The sequence below is a fragment of the Phocoena sinus genome, chromosome 7 (genome assembly GCF_008692025.1).
Source record: "Phocoena sinus isolate mPhoSin1 chromosome 7, mPhoSin1.pri, whole genome shotgun sequence".
Classification (NCBI taxonomy): Eukaryota; Metazoa; Chordata; class Mammalia; order Artiodactyla; family Phocoenidae; genus Phocoena; species Phocoena sinus.
This window is the reverse complement of record NC_045769.1, coordinates 64,545,133-64,569,571: the sequence shown is the minus strand read 5'-3', so window position 1 is coordinate 64,569,571 and position 24,439 is coordinate 64,545,133. Positions and strand designations below refer to the sequence as shown.

Sequence of the window (24,439 nt, the reverse complement as noted above, 5' to 3'; positions counted from 1 at the left end):
CTTAGGAACTGCCTTTTTTTGTTATAATGAAAGCATCTGACATTTTTGAGCCCTCACTGCTGTGCTAAGCTTTGTGCTATTTCTTTAAATTCTCATAACACCACCGTGGATTACATACCATTATCTCTCATTTTAGTTACCTATTGTTGCATAACAAATCACCACAAAGTTTAGGGGCTTACAACAACAATAATCATTTATTATTTCTTATGGTTTCTGTGGGTCAAGAATTCAGAAAGAACATGATAAATTTGATTCATCTCTGCTCCATGAGGTCTGGGATCTCAGCTGGAGGATTTGAAGACTGGGCTATGGAATCATCTGAAGAATCGACCACTCCCATGTTGAGAAGTTAACGCTGGCTGTCAGCTGAGGCTCTGGTGGGGATGTTAACAGGGACACACACACGTGACCTCTCCATGTGGCCTGGGCTTCCTCACAACGTGGCGATTGGGGTCTAGAGGCTGGGAGAGAGACAGAGAGACAGGCATGGAAGCCTATTGCCTGTCATAACTTAGCTGGAAGTCACGTCACTTCTGCCACGTTCTTTTGGTTGAGGCAGTTTCAAAGTTCAGCCCAGATTCAAGGGAAGGGATTACTGGTCCCATCTCTTAATGAAAGAAGGTCAAAGTCACTTCATGAGAACAGCATGTGAGATGAAATCTATACCGGTGCAGCTGTTTTTGGAAGATACAATCTGCCACACATCTGTATTTTACAGATAAAAAACAGAGGCTTAAAGAGGGTGAATAAATTGCCGTGACTACACTAGTAAAAAGAAAAGCCAAGATAGAAATATGCTGATTTCCAGAATCCATTCTCTTAAAAAAAACCACTATGGGCCTTTCTCACCTCCTGAGATGGCCCACATTCTGTCTGTGGAGTGTGTTTCTCTCTAAATAAATCCACTTCTTAACCTATCAAAAACAAACAAACAAACAAAAACCCCACCATGCTATGCTATCTCCCACCCCAAATTCTTTCTGGCTTTAAATTAAAAAAAAATAAATTAAAAATAATAATCCATTTTAAAACCAAATATTTATTCAAATAGCATGCCACAGATTTTATAAAACTGGAACTGGGGATGGTAATATGAGGTCACAATAATTTTAACATCCAAGTTACAAGAGCTCAATGAGTCACGTCCTTGACCTCACTCTTCCCAGAAATGTTTCCCTTTCTTCCCCACTATTTCTATAGTTCCTAAAGATGCCCACCAACCCATCTGTGCTTCAGGCCACTACATAACAGCTACCGCATTCTTAGTTTTCTCTGCCAGTGGTTGGACTTCTGAGAACAACAGTGACAACAGAGGTGGGTCTTCTTGCTCCAGTAGCTGCTGGTTTTGCAGCAGGTGAGCTGGTTTTGCAAAGAGGTGGGAAAAATGAATCTGTTCCAGCTCTGTCTTGTCACCTGGGCAGAGGAACGGCACTGCCCTTCCCAGAGGGTGACAAGGTTCTATGAAAGGCCGCCCTTCAACCTCACCCCAACAGCAGTCTCATTTTCCTGCCATTGATGCTGATAAAACAAAGCAAAACAACTCACATCACCTGGCTCCCAAGCCCAGTGCTAGCTAGGACAAGCAATAATTCAGCCTGGCTCTCCAAACTCACTCCTGCAAGGCTTAGAAATATTTTTTTCCTTTACACACACACACACACACACACACACACACACACACACACACACACACACATTGCAACAAAGTCTACAGGAAGAAGCTCACTTCAATAATACAAGAACTTACACACCAAACATCAACTCTGAGTGCTAAACATGGGTCTTCCAATTATTGGTGACCTCACGGTTTCTAGCCAAACAATGGGTAGACATTTACTTTTCATTTGTATGTCTCAAAGAGCTAGTGAGGTAGTTTTTCCAAACAAAAGAGGGGTTAACCCAAAGACAAATTCTCTCCACTCCAAGATAACAAGGCCGCGTTTCAGTGACAGTTACAGTATTCTTTGCAAGAAGGAAAAGTCTTCCTAAGACATAGCCTAGAGACGGAGCCCAGCTGTGGGAGAGGTAACCAGGTTTATAGTCCACAGCTGGCCTTCCCCTTATGGTATTAAGATAGCAAGAGGAGTAGTAATGAAGCAAAGGAGGAGAACGGGGGAGGAGGAGAGGCAGGAGGGGAGAAGTAACATGTATTGAATTCTTACCAAGTGCTAGGCATCACGCTAAACGTGTTTATCTAGTTCTTCCAATAGCTAGATGAGGTAAATACTTTTATGTATCAGAGATGTAAATATACCCCATTTTTTTCAGATGAGGAAACTCAGGCTTAAAGATTTAGTTAGTTTCAAGGCCATAGAGCTTGTAAGAAGTGAAGCTGGGATTTATCTGTGAACTTCATTCTTACTCCTGAACTCTTAACAATTCGTATCAACTGTCTCCCACCCTAAATTAGCTGTTAGCTGCTGTTCTCCTAAGAAATCCAATTAGACCAAACTTTATTAAATACCTGCTATGTGCAAAAATCCCTGCTAGGCCCTGGGGCAATAGCGATGAAATAAGAACTCGTTCTGCCCTAAAGGAGCCAGTGGTTCAAGAGAAAAGACAACCTGCGGAATGCCCAATGTTAACCCCAGGTAGGGAGGGATTCATTCTAATTCTGATGTGATCTAAATTTCAGAAGGTGGGTTTTGAGATGGAAGTTAGCTTACAAATACAATTTTTTTTTTTTTTTTTTTACAAATACAATTTTGATGGGTAGAGAAGAAAGGGAAAGGAATTCTAAACAGGAGGAAATAATATGAAGAAGAAAAATACTTGTTTAAGTACACGTGTGAGAGAGGAAGGTTGAGTTGTCAGGATAGGTACAAAGTTCAACGATTTGGATTAGGAAAAAGAGATGGAAAGTGAACTGTTGGATTAGGAAAGAGAGATGGAAAGTGAACTTGTGGGCCCTGCTTACCTAGGAAGGAGTCTGGATTTGTCCCGTAGACAAGGACCGCCAGGCAGAGGCCCTTGCACAGAATAGTGGCAGATTGTGTAGGTGTTTCAGATACCAGGCAGGCCCTGTATTCCCTCTAATGGATGAGTCTTCCGGATCCACCTCTTTCACTGCCCAGCTGGTTGGGGCAGACCAAAGGGAAGGCCAGATGCATTGGGCAGAAATCCATGGACACCTTGCCAAAATCTTCAGGTTTTATTTTGTTTCCTTGAGTTGGATATGAATGGCTTTGTCTTTTGGATGGCTCTCATGTTACTTAGACATTTTCTAATAGTGCAGGAAAAGGAAGGCTGAGATTTGTCCTTAAATTCTCAAGCAGAGGCCAAATGTTGACCATGGGCAGTCATTCCTGGAGAGGGTAAAGTTTTGCAAGGGGGAAGAATGCATGTGGGAGGAAATCTGCCCCTTGTCTGAAGGTGACCTGGGAAAAGATGGCAAGATGGGAAAAGTGTTACTTCACCATTAGGGCCTTTTTTCTAGGCCTTTTCAGTGGTGTTTGTTCATATTTTTAGCCTGCAAGAATTGAAACAAATTCCCATTACTTGAAGCTTAAGACATGAAGTTTTTCCAAATGATTTGTTATTCCTTTTTGATACTGAGAAGAGGTCTTCATTGAGATCTATGAAGAGTTGTGTTAACTAGTATTTCTGAGGATGGTCTGAAATCCAGAAAATCGATGTCTGCACTGACCGTATTGTCTCTTTACCGTGGGTAACCTTGGAAGGCCTGAGCAAACGACTCTATCTGTACCTCCTGCTCGAATATCAAATCTTGCAAGGAGATAAAGCAGGCTTTTTGACTCAATGAAATTTTCTTTTTTCAAACTGACTACAATTTACAAATGGTCTAATTCCACACAAGCTACTATGTTTCCCCGCGGATGCTGTGTAGCTCTGGCCTGCAGCTTGAAGGTTAGTTAACCCCTCAAAAGAGTTATTGGTTAGAGACTAAATTAAGGGGGTAGTGAAGGCACAGAAAACCATATCTATATGTTTGGGTAAGTTAAGATTAATTGAGGAGATAATACATACATGCACTCCTATGTAAACTGTTCACCAGCCCAGTGGAATGAACTCCTTGGTTCTGTGGCCCAAACAAAATTAAGAGGAGAGAAGTAGCAGAAGTACAGGTGTACATTAGGACACAGGTAGGCCCAGGGTCTGTGCAGGGCATTTGGCCTAGTTTTCCTAAGTTTAGGAAATGCCTCACACTTGACCTTATCAAATGTAGGTCAAAATGGGGTTAGACCGAGAGTTCCAGAGATTCACTGACAGCTCCAGAGAGAGGAGATAGATGAGGGTTAAGCTGATAACATTCCAGCCCAAGAGAATGAGTAACCCTGCAAGTCCTGCCAAGTGATCAATTGATCGACTGATTCTGGTCAAACTCGCCTGAGTGGACAGCTTCGGTGCAGAGGTTTGGATGTGTGCAGGGGACTGTGGGTCCACGCACAATTATCCTGATTAAATTCACGGATTCCAGGTTGCTGCCACAGGATATCCAGCTCCTTTCCTAGCTCAGGCTCCAGAATAAATCTTTTTTTGATTGTTAGAGGAGTTTGACATTAAAAAAAAAAAATCTACACTCCCCTCCTTTAACAATGATTTACTGAACAGCCATCATGACCCAAGGGCTGCTCAAAGCTTGGGGTACAGCAGTGATAAGGATGGCCAGGGCCCTGCTCTCCCAGAATGCACATTTGAGGTGGGATGACAGGAACAAACTGGTAGATAAGTAAACCCACAAGAAGATATCAGATGGCTGTGAGTGATGGGAAGACTATAAGTGGGGGATGTGACAGAGTGACTGGGCAGTAGCTTTAGATTGGGTGGTCAGAGTTGGCTACCGGAGGAAGTGACATTCGAACTCAAGACATGTACCTACATTTAGAGCTTTTTAGTGTGTCCCATAGCTACATGGAGCTACCTGACTCAAGAAGAATTCCAGGAGAAACAACAGTTACCTGGATAACACTCAAGTTTATTTCTCAAGATAAACAGCCTTGTATGTAGTTAGTTCTCTCTCAGTTCAACCAAAATCTTCTGAGGACATCTGATTTTTGCTTTTCTGGAAAGGGCAGGCTGCTAGTGGGGAAAGTGTCAGGGCTGGCTGACTGCTTCTGGTGGTCAGAGCTTAGAATTGCCTGATGTTTAACTGTAGCTCTTTCCCTCTGTTCATTTTTATTGCTATACATTTTTTTTCTGGAAGGTTCTCTTCTGTGAGGGATGATGATATTAACGAAGCTGATTTCGCAAACCACCAGGGAAAATTTGTCTTACTGTTTTATTGTGACATCGAAAAATCTTCCTCTCTTTGGCCACTGCTGTAGCCAACGAGTAGAAGAAATAAATACCTTCAAAGTGGATGTTGACTCAGAATCAAGCAGCCCACTGCTATTTAAAGATTCAGGGCATTTCTGAGCTTTCCATAAGGGAATAATTAAACCACTGCAGGTAACGAAGAATTAATTTTGAGGGATATTAAGTACCCTTAATTAGCACATTTGAGTTTCGTTTCCCCACAGGGAAAATATTCTCATGGCATCTTGCCATGTCAAAGCTTCTAAAACTTCTCCTTAAACTTAGAGCTGAAGTCCATTTTACAATGCAAATGAGGACTGCAAAAACCTTTAAGCCAAATCATTCACAAGCATTAGGAAGCTCCAGGGCCTCTGGATTTTGTTAATAATTCTGTGGCAACCACTGGGGAGGCCTTCTGAAAAATATATGGCTGGTGAAATCAGAGTACCTAAATCTTCTCATAACTCATATCTGTATAGACTTCTGAAAGCTTGTGTTTTCTCAATCTTGATTATGCTGTATTTTTTTTTTTTTAAAGAAGATGTTGGGGGTAGGAGTTTATTAATTAATTAATTTTTGCTGTGTTGGGTCTTCGTTTCTGTGCGAGGGCTTTCTCTAGTTGTGGCAAGCGGGGGCCACTCTTCATCGCGGTGTGCGGGCCTCTCACTATCGCGGCCTCTCGTTGCGGAGCACAGGCTCCAGACGCGCAGGCTCAGTAGTTGTGGTGCACGGGCCTAGTTGCTCCGCGGCATGTGGGATCCTCCCAGATCAGGGCTCAAACCCGTGTCCCCTGCATTAACAGGCAGATTCTCAACCACTGTGCCACCAGGGAAGCCTGATTATGCTGTATTTTAATTGCATTTTAAACTTTAAGTGAATTTAGGGATCATAAAAATGTGAGACAAATAGAAACATAGCAGCCTAGACACATCCATCACAGGGAGCTGATTGCTTACAATGTCACATGTAATTAGGGCAGCAGAAGGTATTACAATTTATTGGTCTCAAATTCAATTAAATGAGATCAATTAATTCCTTGGAATATTTACGATATGATTCTCCTATCTAGGTATCTACTCTGCACTTAATTTAACAATGAAAGAGGGCTGATCTGTTTGGGTATTATGTAGATTTACATATTTTTTAATTCAAAGGGAAAAACTTTTAAAACTATGTGTACTTTCCAAATATGAGCATGTAGAGTTTAATTTAATATATACTGAGATTTCCTGGTAATGATTATTTTAGACATGGACGTGAACATTTGCCTTAGATGCAGTTCTGAAGGCAAAACTAAATGATTGCAAGGAAAGGTTATCTTTGAGATTCTACCCTCCTTCTTAGATCCACACGAGAATGAACTTTAACAACTAATGAAGGAAAGGAAGAACACAGTCATCTGAGGTAGTATCAGTTCTCAAATAGCATATAACAGAGTAATTTCTGATGTCTAATTTCCCACTACTAAAAACAGCACAGAAAAATGTTCAAAGTGCTAGGGATGGAAGCCGGTAACTAACAGACTGCCAATATAACCATGTGGCCTAAGTCCTTTGATTTTGTTTTCAACTGGGATCCTGCAGGCAGCTAGCAACATACTCTGACAAAGCCCTTTTAGGCTTTATCAGAACATTTTAGCAAGAAGTGATCTATTTCTTTGGACTTTTAAATTTCTCTTTCTAACTTTTGAATGTACTTCTGTCCCACGGTAATTACCTTCTGTTTTTTTCTTTCTTCTTCCTTCACTCCTTCTTCCCTCTTCCCTCTCCCCTCTAAGAGAGTAGAAATTTAGTACGGAAGAGGTCCTAAAGTATTAGGGCATTGCCTCATGTCTTCTTCCAACTGCAAAAATTCATAGGTCAATGCAGATTCTTCTCCAAAATAGTGTTTTCTGTTAGCTCCAAAGTACTAAAGGGAGCTTAGAAGGCATCCATTTCCAAGTCAGTTTCAGACAGGAATGCTTTCCCAACATATCTAACAGGTAGACTCCTGCCTGAACACTTCCCATGATAGGAAGTTCCCTGCTTGATGAGACTGTTGATTCATTTTTGGCCAGCTTTGCATATTTCTTCTACGGAGATAAAATTAGCCTTGCAGATATTTAAGCCAATTGTCCCAAGTTCTGCCCTCTAGATCCGCACAGATCAAGTCAAACTGCCCCCACCTGACAGCCCTTCCAGTCTTGGAACATACATATCAGGCCTCCCAACAATCTTTTTGCCCCTAGTTTCTGCCATGGTCCACAGGGTGACTGGATACAGCTATCCTTGTGGACTACACCGGCTGCTTAACACCTGACTCAAATTCTAGTTTCTTGACCTCTTGAGATTTAAAACACATCTCCACAATTTTTCAAATTCTTTTCGGCTTACATCCTCCGCTTTCATGTTTGTACAAGCCGCTTATATCAAAACTTAGTGTCTTTACAAGTTTCTACCAAACATCACTGGTTTTCAGCAGTTTGTGTCTAATACGTTATGGCAGCTTAGCAGCAAAAACATCAGGAAGAATCTCACGCAGGGTGCACAGGCTTCTGAAATCTCCCTCCACTCCCCTGTCTCTCCCTTCCTGACGTCATCCTCACTTCCTCTGATGAGTGAAAGCTAATTCCACTAATCTCAGAAGTAAAGGCCTGCTCATCCTCAGATGTGAAAGGCTCAGCCTGCCGCGAAGGTAAATTATCCCAGCAGAGTCTGATCCTTCTTCCCCTGAAACAATGGAATTTTCACCACATTGCGACAGTACATAATAATAATGGTAACCGCCTCCATATAATTGTTAAACACTTTACATGATCTCACCTAAATCCTACCTTAACCCCATGTGGTAAATAGTATTATTCCTTTTGTACATGTGAAGAAACTGAGATTTCAAAAGGTTAAGTAATTAAGAACTTTTTCTAAGGAAGAATAGGCTATTATTGGAAAAGCTAGCACTTAAACCTACATTTTGTAAAACTCCAAAGTTAGTGCACTTAACATGTATACTAAATGTCTCCTCAAGATTTCCATATCCTTCACCATCTTGCCTGTTGTTTTCTGCATAAATTCCATTTTAAGATAGTATTGCTTTAAAAATATGGCCTTCTAAATGAATACAGTCCCTTAGGTGTGAAAACAAGGAAGTAACTGAAGATTGTAAATCTGGCCAACAGATGTGCGTCACTTGCTCATCCATTGTTTTTCATAAAAAAGCAAAACAGGGCTTCCCTGGTGGCGCAGTGGTTGAGAGTCCGCCTGCCGATGCAGCGGACACGGGTTCGTGCCCCGGTCCGGGAAGATCCCACATGCCACGGAGCGGCTGGCTCCGTGAGCCACGGCCGCTGGGCCTGCGCCTCCGGAGCCTGTGCTCCTCAACGGAAGAGGCCACAACAGTGAGAGGCCCACTTACCGCAAAAAAAAAAAAAAAAAAGCAAAACAAAACATGCACTGTGCATGTGTATAGAGGTTATTAAGAGTTTACGAGCCCTTTCCCATATATTATCTCATGTGAGCCTCAGAAGAGTCAGGTGACACAGGCAAGACAGGTACTTGCAACTTACGCAGGAGGGTGTTAACATGCTCTTAGAAACTAAGTGATTTGTGCAAGATTCACAGATAAGCCGTGAGTTCTCTTTCCAGGGTCCGACAAAAGCTATCTTTCAAAGTGTTCCTGAAATCTCACCACCTTCTCAGAGTTGATGAATAGGAGAGCAACATGATCTTAGTTTGGCTTCTCTAGAAAAAAAGAGCATTTCCAGGGAGGTGTAATTTCAGGGAAGCAGGAATGAAAGAAATGGAGAGTGAGACAGAGAAAGAGAGGAAATACAAGGCAATTCCTGAGCTGGCCACAGTTTTGAAATAAGCTGAGTGCTGTGTATCACAGGACATTTTCAGAGAGGCTGTTTGAAGCTACTGTGTGTGTCCCAGGGCAGGGGAGGGAAAAGAATGAAAATGTACCACTGGCTTCCATTGCCCAGGATCAAAGTTCAGGTCCCAGGGCATTAAGTCACCAACACTTCTTCATATATATATGTGTGTGTGTGTGTGTGTGTATGTGTGGGCACACAGTGGGTCTTTCAGGAAAGCAGAGAAGGCAAGGTCCTGTCAGGTCATACATGAGAGTGACATGGGGGACCAGTGGCAGCCATGATAGGGGTCTGTCTGGTCCAGAAGGCCAGGGTCCACCATGACATGACCTTTTGCCACAAAGGTGGCAAGAGACCTTAATAGAACTCCTCTCTGTGGCCTACAAGAATGCATTTGGTGTCAAGGCATTTTCCTGGAAAGTCACCAGTAACAATGAGCAGTTGGGTGCATGGTCTCAAATGAGGATGGTGATGAACTACTCCCTGATGAACCCACTTCAAGGACACCACCCCTACCCCACCTTAGAACTGATGAAGCCCTTCTTTATGCCCACACTATTCTTCACATGAATTTATAAACATTTAACACTATTATTTATTCAGATTTTTTCCTCTCCCAGAGATTTTTGTGAGGTTAGAATAGTGTTGATTCATTAATTCAATAGTTTATTGAGTACCTACTATGTGCTGGCACTATTTTAAGTGCTAGGGATAAAAACAGCTATAGACACAAATCTTTCACTTTCAGAAGCTTACATTTTAGTGCGTGTGGGGAGACCAGTTGAAAAAAAAGTAAAAAATAAATTGTGTTAGATGGTGATAAACGCTTTGGAGGGAAACAAAGCAAGAAAGTTGATTAGGAAGAGTAGGGGTGGGGAGTGACAATTATAGATTAACTAGGGTGTCGAGGGAAGGCTTTACCGAGTGAGTTGCATTATAGAAAGAGTGGACATGGATACTTGAGGGAAAAGTTCCAGAGACAGAGCAAAACAAGTACAAAGGCCCGAAGGCATGCTGGGTGTTTTGCAGGAAGGGCAGGGAGGCCAGTGTGATGAAAGCACACTGAGTAAGGGACAGGGAAATGAGAGAGGAGAATAGATGAGGTCAGAGAGGTAACATGGAGCCACATCTTTGGTCACTGAAATGACTTTGGCTTCCAACTGAGGAGGAATGGGGAAGCAGTATGGTTTTAAGCACAGAAGTGATTTTACTACATTTCAACTGGATCACATGGGCTGAGAATAGACTGTAGAGGGACAAGTGTTGAAATTGGGAGTTAGGAGGCTACTAGGGTAACTCGGAAGAGAAATGTTGGTGGTTTGGACCAAGATGGTTGCAGAAGTGGTGAGAGATGGTGTCATTCCGGTTTAAAGATGGAAGTGACAGGATACGTGATAGATTATAAAGGAGATATGAGAAAAGGAAAAAAGGTGACTCCAGGGTTTGGGCCTGAGTCAAGAAGACAGGAGGGGGAAAAAATTAGGGGGAAGATTAGTAGTTTGGACAGGAAATGGCTTTTAGACATCCAAGTGGAGTAGTTGACTTGATAGTGGACTTAGGAGGCTGAAGTTCAAGGAGAAGTTCATGGCTAGAGATGCAAATTTGGGAGCAATCACTATGACACTGAAAGCCACACAGATGGCATTGAAAGCTATGGGACTGGAGAAGATCACCAAGTGAATGAACACAGATGGAAAAGTGAAGAGGACAAAAGACTGACTCCTAGGCCACACCAACTTTAAGGAGTGAGGAGTAACCAGAAAGGAGATTCAGCAAAAGCGGTCATGAGGTAGGAGGAAAACCAGAAAGAATGTGGTTTCTGGAAATCAAGACAAGAAAGTGTTTCAAAAGGCAGCTACTGACAAACTTGGCCAAATGCTACTGATAAGAGGTGTTGAGAACTGACCTTTGGGTTTAGCAGCATGGAGATCATTGGTGACCTTGAACAATTCAGTGCAGCAGAGAGGGGCAAATGCTCAAACGGAAGTTCGAAAGCGAATGCAGGGGAGAGAGTGGAAGCAACAGATATAGGCAGTTCTTTAGAGTTACGCTTTAAAGGCAAGGAGTGGAAAGAGGGTGGTAGCTGGAGGGGGAGGGAGGGTAAAGAAGTATTAAGAGCCTGTTTATTTTCCTCTTGGAAGGGTCCAGTAGAACTTACTAGCTGAACCAGGCAGGAAATGAACGTTTGTGAGAAAAATCAACAAAGTATTCCCTGGAACTAGGTTCTGCATGTACCACCTAATTGATCCACACGTGGTTTCCCTATCAGTGAGGAAACGTATCGTGGGAGTCAAGGTGCCTGGGTTAGGCCTCAAAGACTTAACACCTTAATGGTTTCCGATGCAAAAGGCGTTAACAAGGAGCCCATCAGGTAGCAGAGTGCAGGTTCACTACCCATGGGCCAAGCCAAAATGTGGTCGGGAGCCATCTTCTGAGAGGTTCATTTAGTGGGGCAGTTTTACAGAAGGCTGCGGTTGTTATCATCATCAACATCATCTCATCGTTATCAAACAGCAGTTAAGTGCCTAATTTCTCTTACCACCTCATAAATTAAAAGAGGGCCTTTTTCCCTGGGGGCGCGGATTGTGGTGACGAGCGGAGTAAAACCAGGCTGGAAGGTCAGAGATGGGGAAAGACGGGCGCGGCGTGGAGGCAGACGCCTCTTGCCAAACCATCCTGCCCCAGAACCCGATTTTCCCCCTCCTTCTCCAAGCGCTGGAGTGGATGACTCTTTACCTGCTATTTCTTCCTCCTTTGCTCTTTGCGTCCCCTACTTCTTCCGCTGTTCTGTCTCGGCGCAAGGATGGGTCTGAATATCGCCCCGACCCTTACCTGCCTCCCCAGCGCCTGTACGCGCACGGGAAGCCGACCGAAACCCCTGAAACTCCAGCGCGGCAGAAGCCGGCGTTCTGAGCATGTGCGAGCAAGCCCCGGGGCCGGAACGGATTCGGGCGGCCGAACCCAGGTCGCTGCCCTAAGCGCCGCTCGAGAGCACTGTGAGCGCGGGGCCCGGCGGCACTCCCCAGAGCGGTGCCCTGGCGCCCTGAGCGCAGCGGCTGCGCCCTGCCCTCCGGGCGTGGGCTAGCCGGCCGCGTGTGCCTGGCTGGTTGACGCGAGGACGAGCCAATCAGGGCCAGCGGCCGTGGCTGCCATGTGACGGGCGAGGCGGCTCCTTTTCCCAACGCGGCCAGAGGGAGGAGAGAACCGGGGCTCGCCGCGAGCCTTCGAGAGCAGCGGCCGCGGAGGAGGCGGCGGCGGCGGCACAGGCTCTAGCCAGCCGCGCGCGCATCCCCGGGCGCCCTGCGTGGCGGAAATCTCGGCGGGCCGCGGGAGCCCAGGACGGGACTGGACAAAGCAAGATGGCAGGAATCTTAGCCTGGTTCTGGAACGAGAGGTTTTGGCTCCCTCACAATGTCACCTGGGCGGACCTGAAGAACACGGAGGAAGCCACCTTCCCGCAGGCTGAGGACCTCTATCTCGCCTTCCCCTTGGCCTTCTGCATGTTAATGGTACGGCTCATCTTCGAGAGGTAAGACGGGCTGGAGCGCTCCTCCCCTCCCCCTACACACACACACAAACACACACACACACACACAGACGCACACCCTCGCGAGCGCTGCTCCCCTCCCCCTACACACACACACACACACACACACACACACGCACACCCTCGCGCGCACACGCACACTCGCGTGTTCTGTGGCGCACGCACCCGCGCCCCCAGCGCTCGCGCTTACGCCTCCCAACCTTTGTGTTCGGGAAGGGGTTGCTGACCCCTCAGCCTGGCTGCGGTTCTGGGAGCCGGAGCGGCTCTGGCTTGCCTCCGGATTTCCTCCGGGGCGTTGGGGAGGGCCTGCGGAGCACTGGGGTAGCCGCCCGCACTCCTCCTTGGCCCGCGCTCTCCTCCTCGCGGAGAGGGCGGGCGAACAAAGGTGAGCGACTGCCGGTCTTGGGACGCGCCACACTCCGCCGGGCTGGTCCCTCTCCGCCCCTCGGGCACGCTGTGCTTCCAGGCAGCGCTTCCCTGCCGAGCCTTGTCGCCACCCACCTGACAGCCAGGAACGTTCCGGACGCGCGGCCCGGAGGGCAGAGGAACCGCGCACACTTCCGAATGCTTTCACCCGGGCGCACGGATTGTCCGGACTGTGCTTTGGAGAAATTTCACCAGGGACTCCTTGGCTTGTGGCCGCTGTTTGGTTTCCATCAGTGACACTGAGTATCAGGACCACAGTGCTGGGAAATAGGTGACAATAGTTTGTAGGTTTCCAGGATTCCGGGCCATTAGCGATTTCTTTCCAGGACGGGGGCGCAGCCTGCAAAATGGTGATATTAAATTGATAGATGTTTCCTATGAAATTTAATAAACATAAACTTTAATTTGGTACCAAAACACAAACAATTTAAAAAGAATTAACATATTATTGTTTGTGTAATTGCCGGTTTTGGTTGGGTAGCTCCTTTGTGTCATAAACAAACTTGTGTTACTCACTGAATCAGTCTTAGTCACCAAACTAGATTGTGCCTGCCACGCACTCTCCGGGTGCTATTGAAACAAAACCGGGACAGCAGCACACTTCTTTTTCTCAACTGAAAACCTCAACCTCCCATTCCTTTCCCCTCCCCCGTCCCCCATTCATCAGTAGGGGCTGAACTTCTTAGATCACAGAGTATAGATTCCACTTCTCACTTCCACTCCACCTCTCCTCTACCCCCAACTCACCTTGGTCTTGTTTCTTAAGCTTTTGCTCTGTTTTTTGGTGTTTCTGTTTGTCCAAAACCACTCTTGAGGATGGCAGAATTTGTCTTTTGTGTCATTTGTTGCTGGAAATGGCAACAGACAATGCTTCATGGGAACAAAAGGTATCTTTTGTTTAAGGAAGGTGTATTTTTCAATGGGCAGTATTGTTGCTTGAGAACTAAGTCAGCTGTTCACATGCAGAGATTGACGTGCACAGAGGAACAGATTTAAAGACCTATTTTGAAATGATTGGAATCTAGCACAGATACGTCATTGATCCTCTCCAGCGCTGAGACTTAACTGTGAGAAAGTGGGTGTGTTGTGTTTGCAGGGTTAGAGTTGCTTTTTAGAGCAGATGTTTACTTACAGAAAATGGAAACATATCTGACCTTGCAATCTGTCCCAAAAGAGCCTCTTGGGAACGCCGGGTGCTCTGTGGAGACTCGTAGTAGGGGTTCCACACAGTTGCCGAATGACATCTGATCAATTCTGGCTGATCAATTCTGGCTGGGCTCACTTTTAGCTGGCTAATGCATTTTGAAAGAGATGTGTAGTCCTATGTTTTGGAAAACGAAACCACGTCAGCGATTGACCTGTGGGCAGAAAGCTGATTCCAGGCTGTTCATTTGGTTGGAAAAAATGCATGTTAGAGAATGGAGATAGCTTTGTACTTTGACTTTCTCTGCTTTAAAAAAAAAAAAAAGCTAATTTCATGGTTGCAAACTGGAAGTTCATTTTTCCTCTTCCTGAACATTTTTTTCTTCCTTTGCACAATCCCATGACTTAGAATTTACACAAAGGGGTCAGCTGCCTTCAACCATCAGTCACAGCAAATGTCCTCATATTGATACGTAGAGAGTTGGTGGGTTTCTTTCAGGCCATTGATCCAAATTGAAGTGATTTAGTAGCTTGTATGGAAAGTGAAGGTTTATGATTAATGTTCAGCATAATAATCCAGTATGGCCCATATACCACAGGGTGCTACTGACTTTTGGAAGGGTGTCTGTTTCTTTCTGTAGTAGTGACAGCTCTGTCTTTAACCATTCGGGATTCTCTCACTTCTCAGAAAATCCAAGGGTACAGTTGTATCCAGAATTACAAGTTCTGCATGTTTCTCCTCTTCTCAAACCTAAATGACACATTCTGGTATCCAACCTGTGGCCTTCATTTCAGCACCCATCAAGGACCTGAATCAATATAACTGAACCAAGCGATATTGTTGGCAGTGGTATGACTGACTCACTTTCGGTACCCTTCTAACATGTTGTGGGTAAATGTTTTTCTTTTGCAGTATTCTGTAACGTATAACATGATTTTAAAAAGCTGGTTGTAAATCTCTTTGAAAAATGAAATGATTTGTAATGGGAAATCCCCCAGGATTTCTTTCCCCCAGGATTCTATTCCTTTTATCTCCTACTGTCATTTATTTCAGCGCTGAGAACATATCTGTGAAATAGCTGATTATCCAAGACCTTGATTTCTATTAAATGGGGGTCTTTAATGCCCTGTTGAGGCAAAAATTGTGAATTTGAATTCATTCTCCTCAGCCTTACGTATTTCTCTCTGTAAAGAGAAGCACTAAAGAATTAATTGAATCGGGCTTTGCCCATTTGGGCTTTTCCCGTTTTCACCCCCACTGTTTGGGTGTTGGCAGTGAAGGCACTGGTGGCCAGAGCAATGCCATGTTATTGTACCATATGGACAGCAATATGAATGTCCAGCATGATTGGTTAAAATTGGAGCAGCCTAAATTCAATGACTTTTTGCTGATTCTGTGAACAGCCTGAAGTCTGGTGGTTTTTACATTAGTCTTTAAACTACAATTAGCTCTGGGTAGGGACCAGAAAGATCACCACAGATATTACCTGATTGACTGAGTAAAATATCTGTTTTTTAAAAAAATAATTGGATGGTTTCTCCTAGAATGAAAATTGTACTGTATACTGTTATGTTGTTGGCTTGTTGACAAGAAGCAGAATATTGTTGAATAATGTAGCTTTATCATGTCTTTGACGAATTTTCTTGATTTAGTGCTTGTTTAGGCACAGTGAGCCATTCTCTGGAGTTATACTAAGTGCTTCTTCTCAATTCATTAAAAAAATGTGTGTTGCTATGGTATTCATAAATGTGGGATTAAAGTTCTGCAGAATTTCTATTTGGGAATAAAAATTTTTTGAGTTATTGTTACAAAAGATAACATTAATGCATTTTCTTCCTTGTGGGTTTAGGAGAGAGATGCAGAAAGTACTGATTGAGAATCAGAACATTTGCATTCTAGTCAATCTTACCTCACACTGGGGCAGCCACCTAATTTCTCTCTGCCTTATTTTCTCATTTATGCAGTGAAGCAGATGGCCTTTGTAATCCAAGGTTGCTTGCACTTTCCCAGTTATCTCATTCCTGTAGGGATGCTATATATTTGAAGCTTACTAATTGTTATCTCATGAAACTTTGAAGCAGGCTAAATGTTAGTTTTTTGCAGGTAGAAATTAGTCATCTAAGAATAAAGAGATTTTTTTCATACAAATATCCTAGCTAATGGTTTTGTTTCTTGTATTTTTCAATTATGATTTGAGTTAAAAGAATCATTTGGGCTATTATCATTTGTGATCCAAATAGTGACACTCTTTCAGAATAACCAACAAAGAAGATTCTCCAGAGAAAGCAATTGCTCTCTTTCCTCAGACCTTTTTTAGATGGATCCCAGAGTAGATCTGCATCTCTTGTGATGTCTGGGTAAGAAATGAGCAGCTCATTCCTGTCAGGTTGCTTCTTCAAGTGCCAAGCTATGTGAGAGCTGTCATTCTTCAGAGGCTGACACCAGTCTTACCTGGCTCATTCAGCCAAATAATGACCTCCTGCCACCAAATCCTCAGAGAACAACAGTGTCTCAGTTGTATCAGCGGGGATGTCTGGCCAGTGGGTCAATTTTTATCATGCGTTTACTTAATATCTTTGCCTTAGCAGCAGCCTTGGGTGAGGTCATTGAGGAGACAAGAGGAGAGGACAGAGAGAAAACGAGTGAGAATGTATTTCTGATGGTTAGAGGAGAGAGGGGAGGTGTGAGTGAATGACTGCCAGGAAACAGTGGGGTGTCAGGTGTTTCATAACTGAAGGATGTTCCTATAATGTGGCTTGTAATGGAGGCTGATATTGTCAGATATATTTTAGAAGACTGGAGTGTGCAATGGACTGAAATGTTCATGTGCCCTCAAAATCCATAAGTGGCCATCCTTATTCATAAGTTGCAAATGCCAAGGTGATGGTAGTAGGAAGTGGGGACTTTGGGAAGTGAGTAGGTCATGAGGGTGATGTCTCATATATGGGATTAGTGCCTTTTTAAAAAAGACCCCAGAGACCTCCCTCACCCCTTCCATCATGAGGACACAGTAAAAGGATGGCTGTCTGTGAAGCAGGAAGATTGCCTTCCCCATACACCAAATCTGCTGGTGCCCTGATCTTGGACTTCCCAGTCTCCAGAACTATGAGAGAGAAATTTCTGTTATTTATAAGCCACCCAGCCTACGATATTTCGTTATAGCAGCCAGAATGGCCCAAGATGGAGTACTTGAGAACAACTTGCATACAAACATGTTTTTTTCATGCAATCCATCCTGGATGTTTAGCTCCATAAATGTACCTTTTTTGCTTGTTAAATGATTGTGTGATTCAGATTAAAACTACAGATACCTGCTTTGCCAGACTGGTGTAAGAGGCAAGAGTTTGGGTCAGACACAAACAGGTTGACGCCTACAGTTTCTGACTGGGGTAGAAAAATTGGATTACAATGGATGTTTCATTGGAAAACAACCTAGAATCAAAGGGGTGGTATTCTCTGCAGAACTTTGGTACAGGCTTCTTATCTTGCAAAATAAAAGGTTTGTATTTACAGGGTGCAATAGTGTAGCTATTTGTAATAGGTTGATTTGTGGATAAAAGACATGAAATTACTCTTAACGGGCAGCAGAATAGTGGGGAGGGCAGGTGAGATAACTTTAAATTATCACAAATGATTTAATGTCATCAAATACTGATGAAATTAACAACCTGAGTTCACTTAATGACTTTTCTGTTGAAAGTATTTGAATTCTCCATGGACAGGGTTAGATTTTTTCCTCAATTCCAGTCCCAAAGGTATTTCAGAAGTGTTTTGTCTTCTGTGATGGGGAAGGGCAGGTGGCCTTGGCAAGATAATGGAGTTTCAGATGAATTTCTTCCATCATCAGACCAGTCCCATGGCTTTATAGGAGATCGCTGCACCTGCCTCAGGCTTTCTTTACCTGTTTTACTCACCTGATAGCACTTCGTTGGTGAGCACTAGAATCTCAGTCCATGTTGTACATAGAAGATTTTAAATGTTTATTACATGCACTTAACATTCCTTCCTCCATCACCAAGCAAACCAGATTTTCTAAAGCTATTGGTCATCTGTTTCTTACAAAGCCATGACCCTCACAATTATATTGTTTTTTTCCCCTCCCATCTTCATTTGATCAATTTATTTCTTAAGCACTTTTGAGTCAAGATACCAGAGTTTCCAAATTTTTGCTAGTAACTAGTGTGCCACTTAATGTTGATAGGGGGGCATTTTTTCTTTCTTTTTATTTGTAAAAATAAGAGGTTAGCAAGATTGCCACTCGTATTACAAGGATCCTTCTGTATTAGTGATGCCCTGAAAATCTTTGTGCCTAAAGTTATTCTTTGGTCCCTTCTTTCCCACATCCTCTCTTTTTAAAAAATGATTTCATAAGCTTTTTTGTCATCACTTTTTCCTGCCATCATAGTTTCTATTGACTTCTTCAAATGCCTGTGCTATGGCCTGATTGAATACAAAACGGTGACTCTCACAATGCCTTTTTTGGGGTACTGCTATGGATGATGGCGTGCCCAGGGCATGTGGTCTGAAGTTGTAACTTGGAGCTCACCATTTGTTTTGTTTTACGTTGGACTACGGCAAGTGATTACAGTTTTTAGTTTTAATTAAAAAGATAACAACTAATATTTATTTCCTAGTATGAGTTTATTACTTTACATGGTTTACATCGTATAATCCTCTTATAAGCCCTGTGTGGTAGATATTAATTTTCCCAATATTTTACAGATGATACTAAGGACAGAAAATTTAGGAAATGCACCTAACTTTACACAGCTTAAAATAACAAGGTAGGCATCTAGAACCAGGTTTCTTGATCTCCTGATAATTTCTTTGCTCTCCTATTTTAAAGCAAGTATCACGAGCTCATACTGTGTATATATATGGTTTTATATGCCGCCCTTTGCTATGTAATGATATAATCTGAACATTTTCCATGTAATTAAACTTATACAAAAGTGTTTTCAGTGGCTGCACCTTATTCTACGCTTTGGATATGCCATAATTCATTTCACTAGTCCCCCTATTATTGTTGGATACTTAGGCTGTTTCCAGTCTGTGTATATAAATCTTCCAATTACTGATGACTTCCTAAGGAATGTTCCCCAGAGGTGGCATTTCTAAGCCCAAAGATAAAATATTTTAATGTTCTTGATAGATACAAATCACCAAATTCGTTTTGGGAAAGATTATATTCATTTGTGTTTCCTTATTAGCATGCAGATTATTATTATTTGAGGAAATCTTTTTCTTTGAAAGTTGAAAAAAATGTGACTCTTGTAATGTGTGTTTTATGTTACTCATGATGAACTTATTTCAAATATTTATTATTCATCACTTGTATTTCACTTTCTGTGAATTCATGTGTATTTTCCTACTGAGATGAGCTTCTCAACTTTTTGGGTAGGAAATGGTGGCCTTTGATTTTTTTTTTTTTTTTTTTTTTTTTCAGTACGCGGGCCTCTCACTGTTGTGGCCTCTCCCGTTGTGGAGCCCAGGCTCTGGACGCACAGGCTCAGAGGCCATGGCTCATGGGCCCAGCCGCTCCGCGGCACGTGGGATCCTCCCGGACCGGGGCACGAACCCGTGTCCCCTGCATTGGCAGGCGGACTCTCAATCACTGCGCCACCAGGGAAGCCCTGATTTTTTTTTTTTTTTTTTTAAATCGGGATGGTTTCGTATTGTCTGTTTCTCTAGTCATGTATTTATACTCACTTCTTTCTGCCTTCTGCCTCTCCTCCACAACCTAAGTCCTCATCATCAGGAAGGAAGCTTCTCAGATTCTATTAATACATACTGGAAAGGATACATGCAAGAGGATGAAGTAGATAATATCCTGACTTTATTATGGAAGATGAGGCAGAGAGAAAGGGCTTGGAATAAGTTTCAGGGATTAAGAATGAATGGGTTTTGGGACTTCCCTGGGGGCACAGTGGTTAAGAATCCGCCTGCCAATGCAGGGGACATGGGTTCGATCCCTGGTCCGGGAAGATCCCACGTGCCGCAGAGCAACTAAGCCTGAGCGCCACAACTACTGAGCTTGCACTCTAGAGCCTGCAAGCCACAACTACTGAGCCCACGCACCACAGCTACTGAAGCCTGTGCGCCCTAGAGCCTGCACGCTGCAACTACTGAGCCCACATGCCGCAACTATTGAGCCCGCATGCTGCAACTACTGAAGCCTGTGTGCCTAGAGCCCATGCTCCGCAACAAGAGAAGCCACCGCAATGAGAAGCCTGCACACCGCAACGAAGAGTAGCCCCTGCTCGCCACAACTAGAGAAAGCCTGCGCACAGCAACAAAGACCCATTGCAGACCAAAAAATAAATAAATAAATAATTAAAAACAAAACTAAAAAAAAGAAGAACGAATGGGTTTTTATGAAGGAAAACTCAGAGATAGAGCCTAAACACCTTTATATTGTTTCTCTGAACATTTGGATAAAAGCGACTTAGTAGACTAAACGTTAGGGAAATGCAAATCACCCCACAAGCATTAGGATGGCTACTATAAAAAAAAAGGAAAAGAAAAGGAAAGAAAATAACAAGTGTTGGTCGTGATGTGGAGAAATTGGAACCCTTTGCCTTGTTGGTGGGAATGTAAAATGGTACAGCCACTGCGGAGAACAATATGGAGTTTCCTCAAAAAATTAAAAGTAGAATTACTATATGATCCAGCAGTTGCACTTCTGGTATATGCCCAAAAGAATTGAAATGCGAGTCTCAAAGAGATATTTGTATACCCATGATCATAGCAATATTATTCACAATAGCTAAAATGTAGAAGCCACCTAAGTGACCGACAGGTGAATGGATAAACAAAATGCGGTATATACATGCAATAGGATATGATTTAGCCTCAGAAAGGAAGGAAACTCTGACACATGTTACAACATGGATGAAGCTTAAAGACATTATACTAAGTGAAGTAAGCCAGTCACAAAAAGACAAACACTGTAAGGTTGCACTTATGTGAGGTAACTTGAATAGTCAAATGCATAAAGACAGAAAGTAGAATGGTGGTTGCCAGGGGCTGGAGGGAGAGGGAAATGGGGACTTATTGTTTCATGAGTATTCTCATGTACTTCATCAGTTTTGCAAGATGAAAGAGTTCTGGAGATCAGTGGTGGTAATGGTCACACAATGTGAATGTACTTAATGCCACTGAACTGTACACTAAAAATGTTTAAGATGGTAAATTTTATGTGTATTTTACCACAATTAAAAATAATAATAATAATAGAAAAAAAGAAAATTCACTGACTAAAGAAAAAGTCATTTACTAGAAATACCTGATTTCATTTTCTAAACTTGACAGGTTTCTAGTTATTAATAAGTATCACTTCCATGAAGGGTGATGGAAGGAAGGCTGAAGGCCAGAGAGCACTCAAGTACCCTGGGCCTTTTTTGAAAGGTACTTCAACCAAACAACCTCCTACAATCTATTTATCGATATAACAGTTTAATAATTGGCATGTCCAGAAGAGGAGAGCAAAGGGTCTTTGGAAAAGCACACTGTATAGTTTCAGAGGATCCCTCGGACTAAAGTAAAGGGATCCTAGTGAGTTCACGATCCATTTAAAGCAAACCAGGAAGATAGGATCAAATTCTAGTAAGGCGAGTGACTTAGGCCAGAGATTCTTCCAATGGAAGCTTTTGCCATGGAAGAAGAGTAGATCTGACCTTCCTCTCTATTTTTCGATTTAATTGCACAACCATTTTTGTAAGCAAATGATTTAAATGCCTGAAAATTTGAACATAGTTTTTCCTTAAATGCTGTATGCTATAAGGCAATTGATTGTAAGCAGTGGCAAGTATATTATTGAAAAGTAGTTTTCAAAGTTCCGTTGTACAAAACACAGCTTTCTATGATTCATTTATGAGAATATTTTGGGCAGGTTTTTGTTTTTGTTGTTTTTTAAGGAGGACTTTCTTTTCCTCACTACTGGTCTTCAAAGTGAATTTCTTTCGGACCACTCCTGCTTCCTATTCCTACTTTTGCTTTTATCTCCTCACAGTTGGCTCATGGCGGTTGTTTTTGGCGGAGGTGGAGCTGGAGACATCCAGATGGTTGTTTTTTTTTTTTTTTTTAAGGTGTACATGTGTTAGTTTTAATTTTTTTAACATCTTTATTGGAGTATAACTGCTTTACAATGGTGTGTTAGTTCTGCTGTGTAACAAAGTGAATCAGCTATACATATACATATATCCCTATATGTCCTCCCTCTTGTGTCTCCCTCCCTCCCATCCTCCCTATCCCACCCCTCTAGGTGGTCACAAAGCACCGAGCTGACCTCCCCGTCCTATGCGGCTGCTTCCCACTAGCTATTTTACACCCAAATGGTTTTTCATTGCAGGGAAGATACATTCCTTCGCTAGGTGGCCTTTTTCACACAGTGACCTAGGAGTAACATTTTGTGACTTGCCAGTGCCTATATGAATGCCACATCTTATCTGTGAGGTTTTCAGGTTACAAAGCTATTGTTGCTGTCCTGAAGCTGTAATTGTGATTCTTTTTTCCTTCTTCCCTCTTTCCTTTCCTCTCCTTTCCTCTCCTTTCCTTCTTTTTTCCCTCCCTCCCTCCCTCCCTTACTTCTCCTCTCTTTCTTCTTTTCTCTCTCTCTCCCTCTCCACCTTCGTTCCTTCTGCTTCTCATTGTTACAGATCCTTTAAAAACACAGGGAGGTTTAGTTTAGAGAGCAGAGGAAGAGCACAGAGTTAAGAGTGGGGGAGGGAGGCAAAGAAAACCATCAAAAATCTTGTCCAGGGACACAGTTTGGCAAGTATCAGAGTAAAAGCTGCCAGCTAGTCTAAGTGGCTCTGTAGATCACCATTTCAAAGCAGAATAAAGTGACTTGGTGCTCTAAGCAGAGTGGCAGTTTTGGACACAATAGCTTGAGTGAAGGAAAATTGAGAATCAGTCACTTAGGCATGCTGGAGATTAAGAGAATATAAGGGCATTGTGTGTCAGTGGGAGTGTGGATATCTTTGAGTGCTTGGATACACTGGAGGGTGACAGTGCATTTAAATTATATTACTGTTGTGTACTTTTATAGGACTTAATTAGAAATGTGTATTCCTTAAAATACTGTTATACCACCTAACTTGAGTGCAGCAAATTGGTTTTAGGTTTTCATGGAACTGATGTAAAATGATACCCCATAAAAAAAAGTATTTGTGTTTGGTTTCAGAAAAAAAAAAGTATATTCCTAACTAGAATTAAAAGGAAAATGGAAGAGGTATCAGAAAGACTGGAAACTTGGGTTTAAATCCAAACACTGCCTTTTCTCAGCTATTCCGTAGTGAACAGAATACTCTGAAATTTGGTATTCTCACTTATAAAATGGGGAATGGGGCTACTTTGTGATATTAGAAAACTATCTGCAAAAATGTAGTTGAAAGAGACTCAACTGCTTCCTAAAAATATACGTTGTGTAAAAAATAATTGATAACATGGTACACTACAGTATTTAGTATGACTGAGAAATAGTATTCTGTAATGTGATTTCATGTGTCAGGTATGTGTTTTCTGGGGCAGGGGGTGGGTCGGGAGAGGGTATGGCTTATAGAGGCAGTAGAATCTGTTTATGTATTTGATCCTGGAGCTGGAGGATTTACTTGTTCTGTTGAAGAGTAAATATTTAGAGTTTTAAAGAGGCATTGAAGCCCCAATCTCTTCAGCGCTATGCCTATTTAGGGAGGAGAATGCTTCTTAGCCTTTCCTTCTCAACAGTTAATAGTGTATTGTAGGTCAGAGACTTCCTTGTATTTGGTAGCAGAAAACTATGGTAGGATTTCTAATGGTAGGATTTTAGACAAGTGATGGGCAGCTGTGTACCACTTAAAGCCTGAAGCTTTCTCAGGGGCTCAGCCTTTAGAGAGAGCCCAGGAAGATGGTCTTCCACTAGATGGAGTTTTCTCTGGAAACTGCCTTTCAGTGGAGGGATGCCTTATGCAAATATCCCAGTCTATCTCCCATTGCCCCATCTGGCCCTGATGGTCGGTTTTTTATTGCACGTGGTCTCCAGGGAAAATTGATTGGGTCTTCAACCACTGGTAATGGCAAACATCAAATTCACCATTTATATTGATTTAAGACCTAGACTGGATTCTGGCCATGCCACCTACTAGACACAGATCTAGGAGCAAATTACTTAATCTCTTCATGCTCAGTTTCCATTCGAAACTCTTAGGGTTGTTGTGAAGATTAAATGAGATAAAGC

The 24,439-nt window shown here is 42.8% G+C and overlaps 1 protein-coding gene and 1 long non-coding RNA gene across 4 annotated transcripts in view; one reads left to right on the top strand and one right to left on the bottom strand.

The window, feature by feature from the left end:
* Positions 1-2,844: 2,844 nt before the first annotated feature.
* Positions 2,845-12,129, bottom strand: LOC116756712. Its single transcript, XR_004350741.1, has 2 exons — positions 11,843-12,129; positions 2,845-3,380 (listed from the first exon to the last, which is right to left on the bottom strand). It is a non-coding gene; the product is annotated as an uncharacterized LOC116756712 (long non-coding RNA).
* Positions 12,130-12,265: 136 nt separating this feature from the next.
* CERS6 (ceramide synthase 6) overlaps positions 12,266-24,439 on the top strand; it is a 328,740-nt gene continuing 316,566 nt past the window's right edge. The window contains exon 1 of one of the 3 annotated variants that reach the window (XM_032636504.1): positions 12,266-12,635. In XM_032636504.1, the coding sequence (XP_032492395.1) occupies positions 12,466-12,635 (170 nt within the window). In that variant the 5' untranslated portion in view covers positions 12,266-12,465. The remainder of the gene's footprint in view (positions 12,636-24,439) is intronic. The other 2 variants (XM_032636506.1, XM_032636505.1) reach the window with 2 other exon arrangements.